We start from the raw sequence: 23,710 nt of genomic DNA, 5'->3' as shown, positions 1-23,710 counted from the left end.
GGACTGCCAAGTTCAACAGCGTGCCATTTTTATTACAGTATTTACGAGCGAGAAGCATTCTATGGTTTATCATTAGGGGAAAGAGGCCACAGCGACGAGAGTGACTCGGAAATCAGATGCAAATGACGCTATTCAGGATCTGCTGGGAGGGGAGGAATAATGACTTGATACCAGAGTAGGGGTCTAATTGCATTGACTGCTGCTGTAGCCTGATTTGTAGCAGAATGCGACTTTTTAACTCTGCTGAGACCAGGGCCCTATAAACAATTGGTTATTAGCGTTTAATGGGCCGGGGATGTGGGGTGCCAATAATCAACTTTACGCCTGGAAGTGCCCAATCACTGGCTGAGAGAGCTACTTGCAATTAACCTTAATATATACTATCGGATAAAAGATGGACCTTTTAACCTCTTAAAACTTTTTTTTTTTTTTTTTTTCCCTTCTTTTTCTTCTTTTACATTTACAAATTTCTAATTATTATTTTTTTTTTTTGCAGTAGACATGCAAATGTGTTCTGCAGCCTCGCTCTGTTCATTTTGAAGATACTTCACATACATTTTGGTAAATTCCATTATGGAAATCATTATATACACATTTATCTCAGGAAACCATAGCTAATCCTCCAACGTATACATTGAACGCGCCTTAAAGAAGCGCGGTGCTGAATCGCTAAGTGCTTCCACTCCGTTGCGACTCCCACACTAAGTGGGTCTGCGTGATTACAATCAAATTGTTTGACAAGCTAATCACATCTTAATGTCGTAGGGAAAAAAAAAAATCGCTGCTCCGGGCGGCAGATCTCTCTCTGGTCGGAAGGAGCAGGAGACTGCCGTGTAAATATATCCCGTCGGATCCGAGTGAATGTCACCTTATATGTGAAACATATTGTTTGCGCCGTAACCGTCTCTCGGCGTAGATTGAGACGCGGGTTCCATCTACTCCGCTGGAAAAGCAGATGGCGACACCAGCAATCCTTCTGTTCTCAAAGCATTTGTTAGCGTGGAGATTGGGCAATGCTCTCGCTTTACAATTAGTTCTCTCCGCTCCTTCTGCCTCTGATGTCATTACGCAGAAGAGTTATACGATCTTATTATCGGGAGCCCAAGGCGTATACGGCATCTTGTGCTGCATTTTAAGCTGAATTGATGAGCTTATCTGTCACGATCGCGTGCCACCGCACCCCCACCGACGGTTTCATTATAGACGGGCGTCCCGGGTCACTCAGAGTTTTAGGATTTCCATACTGCGTTCTTTTATTGGTGTTCTTGATAGCTATCCCTTGAACAATCTGCTTTATAAACCTGCTGATTTCTACCAATTAAGGGGCCAAATTATCATCAAGCTAAATAGACTTAAAACATAGTTTGTCGGCCATTAAGACTTGTCTGGCCCACCTAGGCCGCCAGTGATATAGAGCAGGATTCTTCTACAAGATGTGGGGCTTAATTGGTGTTCTGCGGCTTCCTTTGTAGGCTATTCCCATTTCTGATCATGCCCCCAACCCTTTTCCACATTAACCCATTAGAGCTTGTTCTGCCCCAGTTCCACCGACACTCCACCTACGACTACGTTTTTTTCTTTTCTCTGCGGCCTCGTCTTGTTTCAGGAGCGCTCTTATTGCCGGCAATTCCAGGGGTTGAATACGCGTTCTGGAACTGCCGCGCGATGCTGTTTTTATTGTGCACTCCGTTCCCGATGTCTGTTCTACAGGAGTAATAAACACCTTGCCACGTTCTTGATATGCATTAATATCTGACTCAACAAACTAGAAAATTTGCAGATTTCCCTGTTGAGTTTTACTGTTCCTAAATTATGTTCTCGCTGTCGCTCGAGCCTCTTGTAAACCAGCGTTTTAATCTTGTGGATTGCCTCTTGCCATATGCAGCAAAGTCTTCGCAAGAATACAAAAAAAAAAATCATCTGCAAGATTAGTGAGCCACATCTGAATAAGCAAGTCCATATTATTGCAGCTATTTATCCAAGAAAAAAAGTTTCTAGGAGAAACATTGTATAACAAATACACTTTTCAACGTTTCCTTCACTCCATGCCTCCACGAAATGAGACCTAGAGTTCCAGAAAGTGTCTGTCGCTCGCTTCTCTTGGGAGACTCGTATGAGCAGATATCTCAAGTGGGAAAGAGATTTACTTTTGTGAAGGTAGGAAGGGTATTTACTGAGGGCATGAATTTCCATCTTTGAAGTGTAACATAAAGTACTTGAATACTCTGGTTTTACGTTCTCCACCATGCCCTGGTTATCTCAACTAATGGCAGGAGACGCAGTATTGTGGCTGTGGGTTCATCATGGAGTAATACTGTTTAATCTGTGCTTAACTTAAGGTAACTTGACAATAATGTGGATTTGCCAAAAAAGAAGTGTTGCGCAATGACCTGAGTTAAATTGTCCAAACCGTTACCAGCTGGTCACCGAATTTGAGAGGACAACTTCAGTCACCACCCAAAGATGCTTTGAGCTCCCAGCCTACTGGAATGGGTTTCACTTCTCTGGAGTTCTCAGGAGTTCCGTCCTCAGACACTAAGAAAATGATACAAGATAAGACATTTGATCCCTAGGTATTTCTGACCCCTTCGTAAAGACCCCCCATGCAAGGTTCTCTGTGAGTGGTGGGTGCGTTAGTCGGCTCCATGTTATGTACCATGTGCTATAATTTCACACCCTTCTCCCCCAGAGACGGCAGCGTTAATGACCTACAGTGTTGAGAGTGCTCTAAATTCTTGACTGCTTCTGAACAGGACTTCATGCTTGTTATGGAGGGCCTTCCACCTTCTCGTAGCTTTGGGAAGACCTCGTTCTCCTTACTAATAAATGCTCTATTGCAGAATCCGGGAATCTGTTTAAATGTTTCTTTGTATACAAGTCGCTGCCTAATTATCGGAACAACTTCACGGGAAGTCTCCATTATAGGAATTCCACAAACCTGAGAACGAGTCCAGCCCTGGACTTTTCCCAGCCTGCCAGATGTGCTGTCAGCCAGCTCGAGGAATTTCTGCTGCCGGAAATTGAATGCCAGTTCTGATTTATTTGCAGGCAGACTGAATCAAAATCAATAGCAATTAGTGCACTTAGCACTCCTTGTTTCTTACCAGTAACACCTCCATGACACCTTGTTTTCACATGATAATTTGTTACATGCAGTCCCCTTGGATGTTGGCACGCAGCCCTCTCTTTCCTCTGTCGGTGCCGTCCGCGGCTTTCTACAAGGGCCGTGTCCGTGCCGTAAGGCTTCTCCAATATATGTGTAATCAGCCAAGTAACTTTGTTGTACTGACCTTGTTACAGCGTTCTTTTGCTGCATATGTTATATGATTATACAGCGATCTTGGTGCTTTTCCTTCTTTACATTTATATTTTGTTTAGCGTTATTACCCAACGGGTACTGGTTACCGCTGGGTAAACTAGAATCAAAGTGTGTACATTGAGTTTAAATGATGTTGTGATGTTTTCCTTCTGATGTCTCGCTCCAGACGTTAGATGGGGGAGAGCTTCTCCATTGTTTGTTTTGGACCCGTGAAGGTCCGCTATCTGAGGGTCAGCTCTGCAGCTCCCTCCTCTTCTCCTCCTCAATGCAGATCTGTTCTCCTATCACACATGATATATATTGGCTGGAACAGTGTTTGCCGTGGCGGTGCCGTCTGCTCCTCTCTGGCAGATGATCTGGAACAGTACACAGGCCCGTGGCCAGCCAACAGCTGTGTCTTTCTCTGTTGGTGAGCCCAGCAGGGTGCCGGAGCGTAGATCTGCTAAATCTTTTCTTGACTTGAGAAAATAAAAGCACTTGAATGCTTCTTGTTACCGCAGCGCTGCCATGTTCACTTTGGGATCCCTTTGGGATGTTTTCACCTCCCCGCGCCATATGCTTCAATCTGTTTATCTAACCCTGCGGTTTACACATACAGCATGGCGATGGTTAATGGAGGGGGGGTGCTGCTTCTATCTGCATTTCCCTAGCAGACGGATTTAACCTTAGCGGGAGTGAAGTCATTTCATAGATTGGGATCCTGCAGTAACAAAAAGGCTAAAAAAGACATTTAATGGCAGCATCAGCGGGGTATAATAACTGTATGTTTAAGGCAGGCGGATTAGGCTGAACTTGTAAGTATAATGCACTTCGCATAATCATGGGGATGGGGATGATTTTTGGTGCTGAGCGCATGTAGGATTACCGCCTTCATTTAATAGAAGACTTTTATGAGTTCGGGAACACGGTCCAGTGTAGTATATTCCGAGGAGCGCACAGTCCAAAGATTTTATTAGCATATTCATATGAGACTCTGGGCTTTGTGCGTTTGCAGGAGAGCTACAGATCTTCCAGACTTCACTATACATTGTGAAGGATCTCCCTGGTTAGCTTCTTCTTTGGCGTGGTTTCTGTTGACCCCACATAATGTATAATTGGATCACATCGCTAATCAAACTGTATCAGGGCCAGCCGGGCCCATCCTGCAGGAAGAACTTGCTAGGGACGGCCATTTGTAATGTATAGTCAACCAGGAGCATCAATGGGCAGCTGTGTCCTGCTAGTCCCGATAAAGGGCATTCACACACTTTATTATAAAATGGGTAAGTGAATTAGACATCATGTCTGCCTCAGATCCAAACAGTATTTAACTGAGAAACCCCAATCAACGCCTCCTGACATGCTTCTCACCCTACCATGTCAGTACGCACACTCACGCTTACAGTACACTTTCCTCCTTGCAGACTTATGAACCCAAAATAATCGTTTTTCTTACCATCAGAGTGAACTCTGTGCTTCTGAAGCAAAAAAAGGGATTTTATTCATTTAGCAACTTTTCAGAAGGTGTGTTCAATATGGTTTGCATTTATTGCTGCTCTACGCAAAGTGCGATGTCTGGATATGGGGTTCGTTCCCCGTCGTTAATCATTTGGGCGATTTATCGTCATTGTCATTTTCTCTGGCTAGCACACAGATCGGGTGGCCTGTCTCTAGACCTACTACTTTAATCGTATTGCATATAAATATTCAGAATTTATTCTTTTAAATAAACTGGGCTATAATCATGAAATGCTAAACGTCACATCCAGCCTGTCCTGGATGCAGAATGTCGGCTCGTGTGACCCGGAATAATTACACGTTTAGTCGACAACATCTCCTGGAATTAGGCGAAGCTGAAGTTCTCCCCATTAGCCAGGTTTTAGCGCAGTTTAATCCACCGGGGCATGGAATAGTAGCAGAATTTAAATACTTTCAATCAAGAGAGATGATTATAATCAAGGCCACTTTGTCTGGGCTCCTCCGAGTGTTTTCTTCTCAAGGGCATTTAAAACAAAGGAGTATGGCTTTTTTAGATTAGTAAGCAGCATCCTTATTATCCTATTAGTCAATTATGGCTGTTGAGGCATCGAAACAAACGGCAGTGCGGCAGATTACAGCAATTCATTTGCCGTTTCCCCCACTCTTGAACCTATTGTGTCGCCAGACTGTATTGTACCGCCGGCAGAAGGCCTATCATTACATTCCAAGTTGTAATCAGGATATTTAGGATACCCCCTGCTGACTCGCGCAGGCACTCCCCTCCGTCTGCGTGGCTTCCCGATCTCGCAGATGTGTCGCAGGCTGAGTCCGCAATTAAAAGAAGCAATCAGCTGCAAAAACACTTGATTTTTGTCGGCGAGTCGGCTGCCCGCGCTTGGCCAAGCTTGGTCGTCCCCCCCAACAGAATTCCAGTTGGTTTCTTCTGATCTGGCGCCAATTAATGATGATCGGAATATTCGATTGGCTGAAATTCAGACCTTTCAGTTCTTCCTTGGCGTCCGTCTGTCTAGTTTAGAACGAGGAGTCCTCCCTGACTCTTTGGCCAAAGATTTGCACAAACGACCAGTTGGCTTCTACTTGCCTTGAATGGGCTTGGTACGTACGAAGGAGACAAATAGTTTTTAGACATGCGCAGCACGTCGTTTCATTTGCCCTCGCATTGGGGATCTTTTGTTCATTTGGGTGCCAATGGTTTTAGAGGCGCAGTCAGAATTTATTTCCTGGCGGCCTAGACTCCCCATGCCTGTGTTTGGAGAAGATCTGGCAGGGAATTAGAACAAGTTCTTAATGTAAAACGAGATGATCAGAGGCTTAGATGTAATGTGAGGAAGTTTTACTTTACTGAGAAGGTGGTAGATAAGTGGAACAGCCTCCTAAGAGAGATGGTAGAGTGCTGGAATTAAAACATGCATGGGATAGGCGTTTGGCTCCAACGACCAAGTAAGGTTTGAGTCTTTACAGCAGGAGAAACGACTAGATCGACGGGTTATTGTCTGCCGTCAGTCTCCGTTTCTGTGCATTTCTACATTGAATGTCTCCCGTTTTACTGTCAGCATTTGAAAATCAGGTTTTTTTCAGCGCATGAATGCCTGGGGCTCATCAGACCCACAATGTATATGAATCAGTCACTGAATCCACAGCCTCCCATGTAATCTATTTAGAGTGGAGTGAAAGAATACTTACATTAAATGGGTTATTCCCAGTGTACCGGCTCTTAACGTAACATGCGTTGAGCGGACGTGGCCCTAGTGTGTAAATGTGAAACGCGTTACGGCGCTGACCTCATTGCTCGCGAATCCTGTTATGTGGATTAAGCGCTCGCTGCTAATGCCGGCGCCTCTTACTTTTACCTAGAAATGGTGCTTCTACGCGTTAAGTCCTTCGGGAAAAGCACTTCGGTCAGATTATAATACTTTGTATCCGTTTGTTGGCTTCTAATCGCTTCGCCTCGGCCATTTTCAGTTTTGTCCATTTTCTAAAGTAAGTCTCTCCTCCTGGATACGTCCAGTAATGACTTCCCTAACAGATTTATCTCTAATAAATAGTTTATGCAGTTAAAATGCCTCTATTTTATGCAAAAAACAAACCATAGAGGGATTACGTATATACATTTAATATCTAAAGTGGTTTCACATTGTAATGGCAAAACGGGGCAAAATGGGGCAAAACTAGCATATTTGTTTTTCGTACCTTACGAAGGCGGACGGATAGCATCGTGGAGGGGAATGATCTAACAAATCCTTCACGGATTTACCTGTGTGAAGTCCATGGAAGATTTATTGGTGGCCGCAGCAAACCTCAAGAATTCTTTAGTCTTCAGGGGGAGAAGTGTCTTAAATTTACCACTTTGGGTCACTAGACTGGTTTGAGACCCCGGTGTTTGCCGAATAATTGAAGGGGGCCACCAAGTTCTGCAGGGTGTTTCACATAGAAATGCTCTGCAGAGAAGGCCTATGGTTTAACCCCCCTTGTCCAGTACTCGCCTATCACATATGCTCATTCACGAGCGCATGCTCATGAACGCCTGGTCGGGATGTCATCCATCCAAACAGCGGAGTTATTTCCCGGTGGCTACGGGATCTGTTTTGTCCGTTTGGGTAATATATATATTTTTAATTATTTGTGTTACTCTTTTGCCTGGACATTTACGAGGCTGGACGTTTATTAGACTCCATAAAGATGTTGTTGAGTTTGTGTATTTATTGTGTATTTATTGTAGTAAGTGCCGGGTCCTCTCCAGATCTAATTGCTTTCTGATCTATCACCAGTACAATTACCTGTAGATCAGCCAACTGATCCTTCCATCTTTCTACCCGTCTATAAGTCTTCAGAACAACCTACATTCTAAAGCTCCATCGGTGCTTTGGGCGTTTGTTGTAAATGAGCGCACCTCGTATCGGAGCAGGAAGTGATTGTTTAGATTCTTAACTTAAAGGAAAAGATAAAGAAAAAACCTTTAACCCAGAATAGCAAATCTACTCTTGACAGGTGGATTTAAGTGCATGCTGGAATCCATGTGTTGCCAAGTAACCGAAGACCCTGGCTTACTCATCACATACCTTTTTAATTGCCCCATGACTCCTCCAGACACGGCTCATTCACACTCTCACATTCACACACTCACATTTACACACTCACATTCACTCACTCACACACACACACACTCACACACACACACACACACAAACATTCACACACACACTCGCACACAAACATTCACACACACACTCCGGTATCGATCCAGTTCCACCAGTGACCTATTGATGGAATAAAACCATCTGATGACCAGTGTGGTCGTCCTACGTGACACCCCAACAAATAGGACACGTCTTGCATGGTCACTTGCAATCATACTTATCATTATTATTATTTCCTAACAATCAAAGAATAAATGGCTTTTCCACCTATAATAATGCAGGTTTTTTTTTTTATTGGAGATAATCTGTGAAGTTTTTTCTGGAATCTGCGCATACGGTGACAGTTTCTGTTCATGGTTGAGTTATGATGGGAATCTTATGTGAGATGTGCTGATGGTTCCAATCTAAACCCTGGATGGCCTTTCCAGTAAAATATTTTTTTGTAAAAATCATCCTAATTTTTAGGTTGGGGGGGCAGTTGCCATAGAAACCAATGATATGTCACATTTCTAAAACCAAATACTTAAGATTGAAAGGGACAATAAAGAAAGAAATGTGAAAGTATGAGGTATGAATGGTGAGAGCGGAGCTCGGCCGTGCGGCTCTTCTTATTGGTTAATTTAGTTTATAATTTTACACTTTATACGAGAGGAATCCGGCCGACCGGACCAGTCGGTGGGTGGGAAATGCAGCGTGTAGAAATGTCACGTGTATGTATATCTCTCTCTCTATATATGAGACACGCACACATATGTAAGTAATTAATGGCTCTTTTTTGAACTTCTGGAAGCTCTATTTATTTGGTGCGTGACGGGTCCGCCAATCCACAGGAGAGTGAAACCGTCATCACGTCTCTCTAATCCTACGTCCGTTTACACGCGGCGGGCAGCAGCGAGCAGCGTCACGGGGCGATGGCTGACGGGTCATGTAATGTATCCACGCAGTCATTCATCGCGTGGGTCGCTGAGTGAGACCCCCGGCTTGCCAATGTGGATGTTTAATGTTTATTGAAATGTATAAACCAACCTGACCCATGATTGACGGCGTGTTTACCCTGCGTGTTAATGCGTCTGCAGTTACCCAGAATCCTTTGGTGTTGTACAGTGTAAATAATACGCTCTCTGTATTAGCCTCTACCACTTCGGCCTGGAGGCTGTTCCACTTATCTGCCACTTTAACTCTTTGCTCGCGGCCGGCCTGTCGGAATTATACTGTGTCGTTGCCGCATGTATAACGCGAGTGACTTCCCCAAACTCGGTCGCTGCTCGTATACATTTTCTTTCCCGGCCCAAAAGTTCTCCTCCGCGGCCGCGTTTACCTTCCTCTGCCACAAAGTTCACCAAAGACATATATATCTCGAAATTGGAATTGATGGCTGCGTTTTGTTTCCCTTCCAGTAACAACGTTAGCGTTGATTGTATGTGGTTTGCCTGCTTCTAGACTTCCATCTTCATTACGGCGAGACGCTGTGATCTCACGCGCTGGGGGACGGCCGGCCGGGCGCCCCCGCGATCCAGAATTACTTCTACGAGCTGGGGAAGAATCTCGTTTCAGCTGCCGTCTGACGTGGGAGCAGCCGGCGCGCGCTTTCACTTCTGAGATAACCCGACATCCGTCATTACGATGATCCGCTCCGCGATCGTATAATACAACCACGTATAATTACAGCCATGTCTGTGTCGCTGCGACTCGCGGCCGTAAGAATCGGGGGTAAATGCCATTTGGCTTTTAATGTATCATAAGGTGTATGTATAAAAGTAATCGCCATAGGAACAGATGTTGCGGTTCTGTTGACTGGACCGGTCCATTGGTTGCTATGGTGATAAGGCCACTTTTCAAAACGTTAGACCAAATTCACTGTTTATGCAAATCCCACATGGGGCAATACCAGGGCGATTGGCGGGCACAGTCATTTGGTTCCCATGGTGATTGCCCCCATAATGACTACTTTTTATACAGAACTGCCAGTTTATAATGAGTCTGGTTATTGCGGCGTGGAGTCTTTGTAGATGGGAGGAAAAGATCTAAATGCGATGATGAACTCCTCCGTTCTAGATGTCCGTTTATCTGTAAGGTCAATAGATTTACCGCTATCTACTTTCCTGGCCCAAAATTTCTAAACAATCCTTAACGAGCCATACATCTCAACTGTTTGTCAAGAGGAACAAAGGAAGATGCTTTGGGAATTCTCCGCTGAGGGAAATAAATATTACGGCGATGACATCATACAGACCTCGGAGAACAGGATGGAGGCAGGAAGCTTCTCCCAAGGAGAACGGCCTTTTTCCTTGTGCCTTTTTTCCGCCTGCTCGGCGGTTTGAGGCAGATCGTTCCCGCAGCTCGTCCGAGCCGCTGCGATAAGCTGCTGTGATACACCACGTGTTTACAGATCTGTGCTGGGAATTTATCATTACTATAAACTTCCGCCTAAAGTTTGTAGGCATCAGTCACTTCCCGGTCGATCGTCAGCTCCTGCGCACTTTCCTGCAACCGTCGTATGGAGGAGCTTCCCATAAAACCATTTAATCGATCGATTAGCTGCTCTGAAGGGCTTTTAATGTACGAATGCTTTAACGCTCTCATCCCGTCATCCTACACAATCACTGGATCCCTTGCCCATATATATATATATTTGACCAGTTTGTTGCGTTTCCCAATAATCCCTGTTTACCATGAGCCAAACGACATTGATTCCCGCTACAGTTGGGTGTTAAAGTATAATCGGATGTTGTGGATACGAGCGCACGTCACATTTCTGTGACACCTAATCCCCAACACCCCCCCCCCGAGATGTTTATCACGTTAACGCGTGTCCGACGGTTCAGACAGGTAGTAACATGCCCGCGGTGTGCTGGGAATTGGCTCGTTCCCGGTGTTGCCCGTAGAACGTCAGCCGGTTCACATATTACCGATTCTTAAAGCCGCGGTGCATCCCAGCGATGGGACGTCGCTTACGCATTCATCTCCTGTACTAAACGCGGCCAAATAGCTCCTCGTTATGCCTCTGGGCCCTGGAACTTAATCCGATGCATTATGTAGCTGGCTGCCTGCCTGCTAAGGATTGTAGCGATAATATTTTATCGGCTTCAGACCTCATCAAAACCTTCGAGAGGCAACCACCGGCGTTCATATAGTTCAAGTCTTATTGAGCGTTAGAAGCATGCGATTTCCATGCCTTCAGGACAGAAGATAACACAGAAAAAAGGAAAACTAAACTTAAAAAAAAAAAATTGCCGCCATCCGGCTGGATATTACCACAGCGCTGCATAACTAAAAAATAATTTTTCTAAAAAATATACATATATATATTTTTTGTTTAAAACTTTTAGAATACATTAGCTACATTTAGATATTGTGACCCAGCGGTTGAAAAGGACATGGGTTTCTTCTGCCTTTGGCTGCCGGTCTAACGGGAGAATAAAAGTCACTGTTTTAAATATATCCAACTAATTTCCCGGTCCGTGTATATAATATACACGGTAATTTTTAAATGTCCGTGCCGTATAGGCAATATTTTCATGAGTTTGTAGAAAGCGGAGTCTGCAAAAAAACAAACAAAAAAAACCCAGTGTATATTTTGGCACGGTTTGCTGGAATGAGTGCGTTTTGCGTGATATTGTGTTGCCCGCGGGCGTTCCGGTGGGATGTGTTGGGCCAGTAATTGGGAGATTAGTAATAAGCGAGCGGGTTCCGGACTCGTTGTGTTGCGCGTTCTCTCCAGCTGGGGCCGAGGCAGCTGTGTGCCGCGCGCACTGAGCTGTGTACATTGTTAGTAATTTAGCGTTTAAAAGCAACCTAGCAATTTGCTTGCATGTAAAATTATACATCACATCTTTCCGGTAGACTCCGGCGGCTGCCCCAGTCGGAAATGTTTTCTAACCTCGCATCGAGCTTCGCGAACCTCTGAGAAGTACATAATCTAAGCGTTCCTCGGCTGGGCTTTGGAACCGAGATACGGTCGAATCGCTCGGCCCTGTAACGCGGAATGGATGTTTTACAAAAGGAATATTACAGTGACTTCGGGGACATGAAATTCCAGATTTCTGCGTAGATAAATGAAAGCATACAGCCAATAAACGAGTTCCAGAATTTTGGGCTGGGGGACCGGGAAATGGCTGTTAAAGGGACAGTTTGGTGCCCCCGGCGACCTACTAAAAGAATGTGTATATTAAAGTACTTTGAGTAACCCTAACCTTCCCTCTGACTACTTTAATATCCAGAAAAAAGGTAGAAGCTGCAGCTCTGCATCTGCAATCTGCATTGAGGCCAATGGGAGCTCTTTCTGTGTTTGTGTGCACGCGCCCGGTCGTGTCTTATGTGCACGCGCAGAGTTTCTGTTTTCTTAGGGAGAGAGACATCAATTTAAACTGTACAGCACGTGGCCCGGGATGTTCCCCTTTCACTGCGTTCTTCTGATTATTCCGGATCTTTCCAGGCTCAGGCGTCGTTGACAGGAGACGTGTTCACCTGAACATGGAAACCAAATGAAAGTGATGGAGCTTCCGCCATACTTCCTTATTAGCAGAGCGAGGCAGCTCCCCTCGTAATGAAGTCCTCTCCCCACACGCTGCATATGGCTCCCTGTCAGATCGTTCTCCCGCACGGCGTCTGCCGTGAATATATTAGAATATCTTTTTGCTAATGAATTGGTTAATTAGGTTGTAGACGTCTCCTGAGGACGGGGCGGGCGAGAACGATGAGTTCTTCTTGCGGGTAACTCATCATTAACAGCGCCCCAACGCCAAATTGGGGACGGGCCGATACTATTCCATTTGTCGCGTCTCTGGAGTTTGTGGAAACTCGGGCTCTCTGGAGACGTTATTCCTTAAACCAAAGTTACATACCTTCCTACCCATCACTCTCAGCCACCTTTTCACAAACAACTATATATATTGCATGAAAACAAAGATGTCTGTCGCTGCCACGGCTCGGAGCTCTTTGAACGACTTCCGTGTAACAGGAGAGAGGATCGTTAAAACCAAAGCGTACATACGCCGCCTCCCTCCGTCTCTCGTACGTTCCGCGTCCCCTATAGATGTGATCTGAGAATGCTCTTTAGATTACTGTTCTCAGCCTCTCGGAACGCGAGGAGGAAGGAGGGGGGAAAAAAGCTCTAGAGAACCAAGTTCTGTATAGATCCGGAACGTGTTAAGTTCTAGACTGCGAGCCGGGGGAACGTTATTTGGTTTAATGAGTTGTTCTCTTACACATCGCGATTGCAAAGTGTTTATAGACCCCAAGCGTGACACTTTCTGAATGAACTGAACCCCCCCCCCATTAACCCTTTATGCGGCTATTACTGTTGAGCATTTAGGGGTAAATTAACCCTTCCGTGTCCTGAGGGTCCCCCCCACTCTTTGCGTTACAGGAACTGAAACCTCTGTTAATGCCGTTTTTTTCAGTTATTTAACCGATTTTCTTTTTCTGCTACAGCAGAAACAAAACCGAATGGAAAGACAATCTTTACAGAATTTCCCCCCCCCCCGTATACCGAGCACCGCCAGCGCATGCCTGTTAACACAAACGATATCCCGTATTCCCTCGTTAGCTGAGAAATCTATTTCTGCCGTTACCAGGTCCGAGGCGGCCGGTTTTTGTCACTTCGGTTGTGCGCGGCGGCCAAACCGCAAACGGAACCGCGCCGCTGCCGGTCTGATGGATGGAAAATGGAAGATGAAAAGCTTTAAGTGAAGAACCTTATTATGCTTTGCACTGGATTTTCCTTTTTTTAACCCATTTTTAGCCATTAATACGACCCTTGGCACTGATGATACAGAGCTTGGTGCGCACGCCGCCGAGCACACAGGCAGAAAACCAAACGTAATTGAGATCATCCGGGAAAAGTCGTTATTGGGGAGCAGCTTCTAATGCGATGTTTAGGCGATTTCCAGGGCCGGTTTGCCGCAGCGGAGATGTCTCTGTGTGGCCCCGGAGACCCATTAAGAGCCAGGCTCTCCTGTAACACATGGACTGGCTTAGTACTGACAACCAGCTAAATAAACACTATAACATTATTATTATTATTTTATATAGCGCCTTCATATACATAGTGCTGTACAATGGGTAAACCCCACATAGCAAGTAGTATGTAATATAACAATCTGACTTACAGAAACAGGTGTGGAGGGCCCGGCTCAAAGGAGCTTACAATCTAGAGGCTCGCCTGTCTCCCCAGCTCTCTGCATGCACGCGGCGCGCATGTTTCCCGTGACAGCGTTTATTTAGCGGGTTACAGTGTATCTATGGATATGAACCAATGATTTTCCCATTAGCGACTAGTGAACGCTGGCTGGTGGCAGTATTGATCTGTGTAGGATCGCTGCAGCTCTTTAATTGGGTAAATGCCAGAAATTCCACAACGTTCCGCCAGCTGTTGGACTGCAACTCCCATCAAGCTGACCTCTTTCAGTTTGTTTCTCTAAATGAAGGAACACAACAGGTGGGGAGGTGGGTTCGGGAGTAGAGCCCGTAAGATCGCTCTGTACGGAGAGCGCGCAGACTGACAGATCTCTCGGATATGGTTATTCTATTCTCTTATAACAAACATGTCTAAACGCACTGTATGTACATAACAATAGATATTATTACATCTGCTTTTTCCTCCCCCTTCTCCCTCCATGTTCTTGTTGCTGCGTGGTCTCGCATGTCCTCTGCCTCTGGGGTGGTGCTGGGGCCCGGGCCATCTCCACCATCTGGAACGTGGAACATCTGTTTGGAAGCGTTACTCGGATATCGTTACTCGGATATCAGGCTGATTTAGTGGCTCTGCGGGGAAGCGCTTTACTTAATCCGGAGGTAGCCGGGGGCCACGCAGCCCGAGTGTGCGCAGGAGGAACGCTCTCATTCAATGGTTAAGGAAAACAATAATTCCCATTGTTCATGATCTGCGTATTGATTGATTCCGTGTTCCGTTCAGGTTCTTGGCTCGTTCTAATTCCCTGTAACACGAGGTTTGTTACACAGCAGCCATATGGAGAGCGGTGGGCTGTGTACGGGGCGCTGTACCCTTACTTGGAGACAAAAAGCTTTTTGCAGCTGCAATGGCAACAAGGTCTTTTCACCTATGAGCACACTCATGATCAAACAATAAACGCAAGGTGGGTGGCTCAACTCACAGGCCGACAGACAAGAATGTGTAGAGCGTTTGTGTAACAATCGTAGAAAAAATCCCCAGCCCCCCAAATGATTCAGTAGCCACATGTCGGCTCTCTAGAATTACGCTGTGCCTGACAATAAGGAATGTGACGGGGATTATTTGGTAAAGGGTCTTGGTTTCTTGTGGCTGAGTCGTGATGCGTTTGGTTTCGCTGTGCAGGCACCGGTCTTGAGTGCTGTCTCACACGCTGCGAGGGTCTCTGCCGGGAGCCGGGCAGGAGATGCTGTCACACATGCTGCGAGGGTCTCGGCCCGGGAGGTGCTGTCACACATGCTGCGAGGGTCTCGGCCGGGAGGTGCTGTCACGCGCCTCGCCCCCTCTGATTCCAGCATAAATTTTATTTTAACCGCATGTCGCTTCTTTCTCCAAAACCCGCTGTTTGCAAACGATTTTTACTGTTTCTTTTTTTAATCGTAAGCCCCGGAGAGACGCTGTTGGCGTAGGACACAGCACATAATAGAGAACTTTGGGAATACTCGCCTTCCGAGCAGACTATTTCCGTATGATGAGCTGTCAGCGCGGTGCCGGGCTTGCCACGGGATCTACCCTGCTCCTGTGCCTTGGCCTGTCAATCATTGGGCCCCAAAAGGCCTATTTAGCACCCACTTTTCCCAGCAAATGTTATAGAGAAACGCCGTGAATTCATCATTCCTGCACTGAATGAAAACCTGTCTCAAACCTTCACGCCACTAGCCGCATATAAGCCGTTTATATAAATGCTACCTTTATCTGAGCTCGGTCTACTGAACTAACACCCCGACTACTTCTCATACTGCCTGTGGTAAACAACAGAATTGCTCGGTCTTAATCACCCTCTATGAGCATAGTGTTAAATGTAACCTGTGTTCTATGTATACGCGACCTTCATAAATACATCTTTCATTGGATTAGAGCGTTGGGCGGCGTGAAGTATTTGCCGCGTGTTTCAGTGAATAAAGGTGAAAGTGTTTGTGAGCGTTGGAAAGATATAAACAGCGAAGCGCTCGCTCTGCACGCTTATCTTAACCATGTCTGTTTAGTGATCAGTGCAGCTAGAAGAACGAGGAGGCAAATCCTATCACTCTCGTCTGGTTACACTGTCGGCAACTTCTAAGCGATCCTAACGTGTGCCTGCCTGCCATCTGCTGGCAGCGGAGGGAACTGCGGTGATTCAGCTTGGTTCTGTTGTATCTTCATCAGTGATGTTGCGATTTTTATTCCTCCCCTTTTTAATGTTTCCATTTTAAATCTAAACTATTAATGGACCCCAGGGATGAATGGAATTACGAGTTAACTCTTTGGGTGCCACGTGGTGTGCAAACTCTTCATTCTTGCGCCTAAACCTGGTTATTCAGAGACTCGTCTCTGTAACCTACGAAGTTCTGCGCATGAAAGTGGCTAAAAATAGCAGTGCTGCGTTCAGGCATTCTGCCGTTAATAAGTTACAGCCCGGGAACACCGAAACGCTTAACACAACAGATTGAATGCGTTTCCGCTAAGACCATCAAAATGGTGAGATTTGTCAAGTAAATCTGTTTGGAAGATGACAATTCTGACCCTTTGCTTAATAAATGATTGAAGTTCTGTCTCTTCTGCCTGGATAAGCCTTAATAAATAATGTATCGGCACGGAGTCTTGGCGCATTTACACATACACAGCTCTGCAGTCAGGCAGACACGTGCGTCTGCCGGGTGGATATTACGTCGGGCTGATGGCTGCTCGGTATCGGATATCATTAGCTTTCGCCTTCTAGTATTGTCCTTTATTTGGGGCAGCGGGCTCGGAACACGCCAGCCAGGACCCTTTCACGTGGCGGGGGTCCCCGGGGGCTTTCCTCCACTTCCCTGTTCCTCCTTGGACTTGGTGGCTGATATCTCTAGATTGTAAGCTCATTTGATCAGGGCCGCCCTCACCTCTTCTGTAAGTCACTGTATGGCACTGCAGAATATGATGGCGCTATATAAGCCGATAAATAATAATGTAACCGGATATGGTTACGGTGCGGGAAGGATCGGTTCCTTAAATATTCTACAGAATATCAATAATGCGTGAGCCGGGAATCCGAACTGTCTCCCACCTTTGGTGCATCTTATCCAACGTCTGCGGAACTATCGTCTCTTCTTCACAGAATAACCACCGCCGAGCTGCCATTAGTGGCTATTCCTAGCGGCTTAGGAAAATAAATAAGTCGAATCATGTTTCCCGCTCTCCGGAATCAATCAGCGCTCGTGCTCACAAGCTTGGAAATATATATATTTTTTTTTTATGTGCCCTTTTCCCCCCTTCTCCTTGGATTTCAATAGATTTAAATGCGCTGTTCCATTTAGTTAAATGTGGTTGATATAAATATTTTATTATATATCTTATTATAAATTTAATAATAATTAGCCTTCCTCAGATTGAATGCAAATGGCCGCCGTTCCATTGCTTTGTCGGCGGAGATAACGTTCGATGCGTTGGGGATCGTTTCTGGTTGAGCGTTTGAACCTGGATGATTATATCTCTGTTTTCCGGAGGCCTGCTCCTGCGATGATGATTTATTTCTGGAGATAATGATAATCCGTGTTAATATTCTCAGCCTGAACACATTCTCCTTAAATTACCAAGTGATTTTTTTTTTTTTTTAAACTTTCCCGAACTTCCATTTGCATGTTAAGCACGGAAGCGGAATAATTCTTCCGGCGGCAGGACTTCTCCCGTTGCTGCTCTCGCCGTATGGGGTCTGTAGTCGTCCCCCCGACCCGTGACCTCATTGTGTTAGAATTGGTCGCTGACCGCGATGTCTCCTGCGAGCTTCCTTCCAGCCGCCCTTTTCTTCTATTTTCAAGGTCGTGAAATACCGTTATAAAGGAGCGTTAAAATTTCCACAGAACGGAGGCAGCGTGTTTGATTTATGGAATAATTATCTGGCTTTAGCTGGATCCTCGCTGGAAAATGACTTCTATTTCTTTATGGGGCCGCGAGGTATTATCTGCAGGCAAATGATAATTGAACACCTGCGAAATCAATTAGCCCCTCCAACAGCAAGAAAAATCGCATTCACAATGACTATTTTGTCAAACTTTTCTCTCATCATTTCTGTGTTTTTAGCACCGGAGAGATGGCGTTCTCTACGTCTGTGATATTAATATCCCCCCGGTTCTTCACGTCGCTTTTATTCTTGCAGATCTTGAGAAGGTTATCGGCAGGAAAGTCGGTTAAGATTCCGAGATGCTTTTTATACAAAGTTACTTTTCTCATTTCAAGTCTTTTACGAGATGGCATTTCTAGATTATATATATATATATATAATATATATATAATATATATATATATATATATATATATATATATATAATATTGTGTGTGTGTGTGTGTTAAGGGGACGGTAATGTGATGCCCCACTATTGAAGAATGCGTGCTGACGGATGAGTTACCCCTAATTCTCTGCGAGTACTTTACTATGTGCTCTTCCGACACAGAAAAACAAAAAGCTGCCTTCTTCCTCCATGATCGTCCATTTCTTGCTGCTGATTGGCTTCTTGAAGCTGTCAATCAATGGCAGGAAAGTGCTCTCATTATACCGCATGCGCACTAGGGGGTATGGAGAGTACGTGGCGTGCATGGAGAGATGTTTAGCTGAATGTGTCTCCTGCATGGCATTTAGTTGAGGGGGGGGCAAATCCATTTGGGCAGAGACTGGGGAATTTGCAAAAGCACATGTGAAGGCGGAGGGATACGCTTTACTGACGATAAGTGAAAAGTTTGGACTCCTGATATTTGTCCCGTAATTCTTCAGGGATAACAAAGAGTTACACGTGCCATGAGTCACGCCGTTACGTGTCGAGAGATGCGACTGAGCGCCGGCCTGAACACGTTATGGCGTGAGGTTTAGGCTTCAGTAGCAAATACTTTATTTATTTTGGAAACTTTTCTTCTAATCATCGTAAAGTCACTGACCTTACCACCCAGAGCTGGTAGATGTCCTAAATATGTTCCATATATTCTCTGGATTCGCCCACATTATTCCTTCAGCAGAAACCTGGTTACTGTTACAGAACATCTCATAGGGCAATAGCTGGAGGGCTGCAATAGGGAGACCCCCTGTTCTAGAGAAGTAACAAGGTTTCTGCTGAGATGATTGTAAGCTGATTAAGTCCCAACTTCTTATGTGATTTACTACTAGATAAGTCTTCCCAATACACAGCGCCATGGAATATGGTGGTGCTATAGAAGTCAATAATAAAGTTATAGGGAGGATTCCTCATAGAGCTGGCAGTAGTTGTTTTACCAGGACATCTCCTGAGGGGTTAATGGGGAGAGGTGCGTGGGACTGGGAAGCATATGGTGCACAATGATGATAGTTACCATGAAGGTCATGATATTTCACCAGTGTCACAGACCACCGCCTGATACCGAAGTGTCAGAATTCTCCTGGCTGTGTGGAATTTTATTATGACTATCGCTTGTCCTAGGATTAAAAAGGCGGACTGTTGTCATGGTTTCCCATTATCATATATATGGGTTAGTATTGTGTATGACATCACGTTACATCCTGATGTCACTAATTAGCCCGGCTGTGTCACTTGCTACCTGCACATCAATCAATCTGCAGTTTATGAAGAATTAACATTACAATATTATGTATTATTATTAATATTGATAAATGCATTATATTTTGAAAACTTTTTTTTTGGCGTGCGCTGTATGAATGTTTTCCGTCAGATTCTTTCTGCTCTGAGGCATGCAATAAAAAAGGATCAAAACTATTTTTTGGGTTGAATTTTTCTTTTCCGTTGCCATAATAATAAAGGTTTGCTCATTTTCCTGTATTATGTGTGGAAATGACTCACGGAAGGAATGTATGAGGTCACACGTACGGGTCTCAATAACAGGAATACAGTCAGTGTAATGGGGTTTATTTGGCCTTAAAATATGTAACGTGTGGTTATTCCCTTTATAGGGGCAGTTCTGACCCCCCTTCCTAAACTTTTGTGAGTTTCTTGGGTGACCTGAGGCAGCCGATAGGGGTCTCAATAAATATTTTCGATTTCCGTTTGGGAAAGTTCATGGCTTGTGCCGTATATCCGTTTTACCTGCTCGTTCTTCCTAAAGCTGAGGAGATTCTAGTTGGCGGCTCCTGTTGGAAGCTGCCGGCGCCGTGCAGTTGAGGAATGGGGGCGCTTTGGGGTTTATATATAATAATAAGTTCCGATGCAAAGTGTGGAGAAATCAGTAGGAAAATGTGAGTTGTTGCCATGGCGATTGCTCTATTTTTAGAACATGGCTTCAGAATTTCTCTTTATTCATAAGCTGCAAGCTGTAATGGCCACTTTATACCTGATGTTTTTTATTGCCATGCTACCTGTGTTTCCTCTGTCTGGCGGTTTGTTAGGAGGCGATATGGCGGGAAGCCGGGGGAATGGAGAAGATGAATTGTGGATTAAGCCTGGAATGGTACATGTAATGGTCCCCATGGCGCTCTGGGTAGGCTCCCATCACTTAAGTGCGGGGAGGAATGCAGGCGATGGCTGATTAGAAGCTGCAGGGTCTCGGCAGACAGCCTCCGCCGCCCGGGATAACGCTGAACCGAGAATCTCAGGCAGCCGCTTAATCCCTCCGTTGATTGACAGGGTCGCTACATCAATAACAGGAGCTCTCTGGAAACCATTTTATTCCAGCTATGAACGAGTTAATCTGGCCGTGTAGTTACTGTGTGAACTCGTCAAAATTGGGTTTTCAAAGTTATTTTTATCTTTAAAATGGATTTTTCGCCTCGGGTGCATTTTATTTTCTGTACCACGCACATCGCTCGTTATCAAGCTCCGGTACGGGCCTGTATTTATCAAGAGCTTTTCTCGGCCGAGGTGCTAATTGGGAAGCAGTCTGCAGGCGCGTTCCATGGTTGCTATGGTGATTGCGCCACATTTATACCATAGAGTAGCTCTTTATCGCTTGCGGTTTATAAAGTCTGGTGCTTCTTAGACATACATGTTGGTTTCTACATCACAGATGCACACGAGCCAATGCCAGAAGGAAATCTAAAGAGAAACATAAAAAGTATGTGTGTATAAGCGTGTATATGTGTGTGTGTGTGTGTATATATATAAATATACACACTCCAGTATGGTGAATGCCTGCGTTATTAATATCTGTGTCTGAGTCCCAGAAGTTGCCGGCTGAGACTGTTGGGAGTTTTGAAGCCCTCGGCTGATTTCTTTTCTGCAGAAAGATGTTGCGTTTTCGCAGGTTGCCCCTCTCGGAATTGCCGTGGAAATGATATTAAGTTACCGCTATAGGGTTCTCGCCACGGTTATAGCGTTCCAGATTTCTTCTTATTGATTTCATTATGGAAAGCTGATGAGGTGTCAGTGCTTCAGATTGCTGACCCAAGAAGATCTTGACTCCATTATCTTGGCTGTCCCCAAGTTAGTCTGTTAGCCCGGGCCAAACCAGGGATTAACCTGGTCATATGTTGATGTCATATGATGTCATATGTTTAAGGGTGCATGCTTCCATGTGCTGGCATTGCATGCAGTCCTGACCCGTGATGCAGCTTAACCCCCTGTTTAGCATAGACAGGGAGGACCGCAAAGTATGGAGAGGGCTAGGCTGAGCCGATCTGCAGAGCGGGCCTTCGAGGAACGCTGAAGGCACTTGACTTTTTCCGTTCTCAGTTTTCTAGCACGCGTTATTCACGCTTGTTTATAACGGGTCTGTTTTGTGGTCACAGTTTTTATCATGATACATTATGCACGTCGCGTTCATAGTTTATTTTTTAAGCAAGTGATATTTTTGCAAACGATTAGATGAATCTATTAGGAATGCTGAAAGTTTAGCACCTGTGTTAGCAACACCTGTCCGCGGGTTTGGGGCTGGAAGAAGCCGGTAGATTGGGGTCTTGTCGCTCGCCCCAGAGGTTCTTCTACCTCGTACAGGGCAGCTGCGAGAGTGCTGGTATCTCTGTAATCAGATCCGGTCAGGTAATGGTCACATCCCCCGCTATTATAAGAAGTGCTGCTTCGTTAACGTCTGATTCTCTGCAATATGTTTTGGTTTTGCTACCTGGGACCTCTGAGATCTCCATCAGAATGCCAGAAGGCATATTTCATCGAACTGCGGCGTGCCTCGTGTGACGGCTTCCTTTTCTCTGTTATGATAAAGCCACCTGCACCTGACGTTCATTATAATGAATAAAATCCGACGGCAGTCATTTCTCTAATAGCGCTTCTCTGTTCTCTGCTAGGTATGATTATCGTGAAATGCTGCACAATGCCACTTTCTGTCTGGTCCCCCGTGGCCGCCGGCTCGGATCCTTCCGGTTTTTGGAGGCTCTGCAGGTAAGAAATTGAAATTCAGTTATAGGGTGTGCCAACATTTTTACCATGTTAGGTTTAAAGCATAATATTTTATATTTGTGGCCCCAATTATTACGTTATTATTCTCAGCTTCCCTTAAAGGAACAGTTGTGTAATTTTCTTTTTGATTGTAAAAAAAAAAATATTCGCTCACACACTATGGCCAGATATAGATTGACCCGGAGTCTCCGGGTGAACCCCTTCTTCCCAAGGTCTCAGGTCAGTTTCTTCTTCCTACAGGCGGAGGAGCAGCATTTGGCCACGGCCATTCCCTGCCCACTCCCACCTACTCCCCGCCCACTAAATCCACACACGATGGCTGGAGTGTCTCTTTAATACAGTTGTTAGTGAGCACACCTAGCTGCGCGTGTTCCCTTTTGTCTCCTATCATGGTTTATTATCTTGCGGAGGTTTTCTGTTGGTAGTCGTTGCCCGGATAATGATGTGATTTGCTCGACCTTTTCATGTGATATTAAGGAGGTGAGCGAAGATCTGCTGCATAGCTAATGGTATTTATCTCTTAATCTCCAGGCTGCGTGTGTTCCGGTGATGCTTAGCAATGGATGGGAGTTGCCGTTCTCTGAAGTGATTGATTGGAACCAAGCAGCAGTCATCGGGGATGAGAGATTATTATTACAGGTAAGCAGAAGGATGCAGCTGGCGGCCATTATCCCCTCCCCCGCCGCCTTTCTTGCTTTGCCAGCTGAGCCGACATTAGTTACAGGTGTCATTCAGCGTCGCGCATGCAGCGTGACTCTCTAATACTGTACGCGGTTTGTATCGAAATTAATCAAACTGAAAGCCCGGAACCCGTGATAAATCCATCTTGCACCTTGTTACTAGTGCAGCCATTTACATTTTTTTCCCGCTTGTATAGAAGGATTTACTTTGCTATATAAATAAATAATTCCAATAGAGAGATTGCTCCAGGCCTGTGGATAATGACATTTAAAAGGGGAAATGTAACTAATAATAATACTTACACACAGCATATTAACAGTTTTTTAAATGCAGTAAAAGAAAATTTTAAAAAATCCAGAAATTTTCATCAGTCCGCGGTCGGTAGCGCGTGGAGCTCATGCGCGATCAGCAGGTGAAGTCCAGGAACTCGGTTGCGGCGTCCTGCTATACTGATCGTAGATCGCCAATGCGGTGTTTACCAGGGAATCATGGGAAAGGGTAGAACATTTGCATAAAATGGTCCTGAAGCTGCAAAGCGTAGGTGAAGTCTGAATAAGTTAAAAAGGAAACGTTACATAAAATCCGCCGCATTTTTTATTTATTTATTTTTTTTGCGGGATTT

General features: G+C 45.1%; 1 protein-coding gene across 1 annotated transcript in view; it reads left to right on the top strand.

The window, feature by feature from the left end:
• The window catches only part of EXT1 (exostosin glycosyltransferase 1), a 103,283-nt gene that overhangs the window by 60,690 nt on the left and 18,883 nt on the right, over positions 1–23,710 (top strand). The window contains exons 2-3 of the mRNA XM_053466250.1: positions 22,296–22,389; positions 22,939–23,046. Of these exons, the coding sequence (XP_053322225.1) occupies positions 22,296–22,389; positions 22,939–23,046 (202 nt within the window). The remainder of the gene's footprint in view (positions 1–22,295; positions 22,390–22,938; positions 23,047–23,710) is intronic.

Source organism: Spea bombifrons, chromosome 5 (genome assembly GCF_027358695.1).
Source record: "Spea bombifrons isolate aSpeBom1 chromosome 5, aSpeBom1.2.pri, whole genome shotgun sequence".
NCBI lineage: Eukaryota > Metazoa > Chordata > Amphibia > Anura > Pelobatidae > Spea > Spea bombifrons.
Note: the sequence above shows the minus strand (reverse complement) of the source record. Positions and strands in the feature narration are given on the sequence as shown.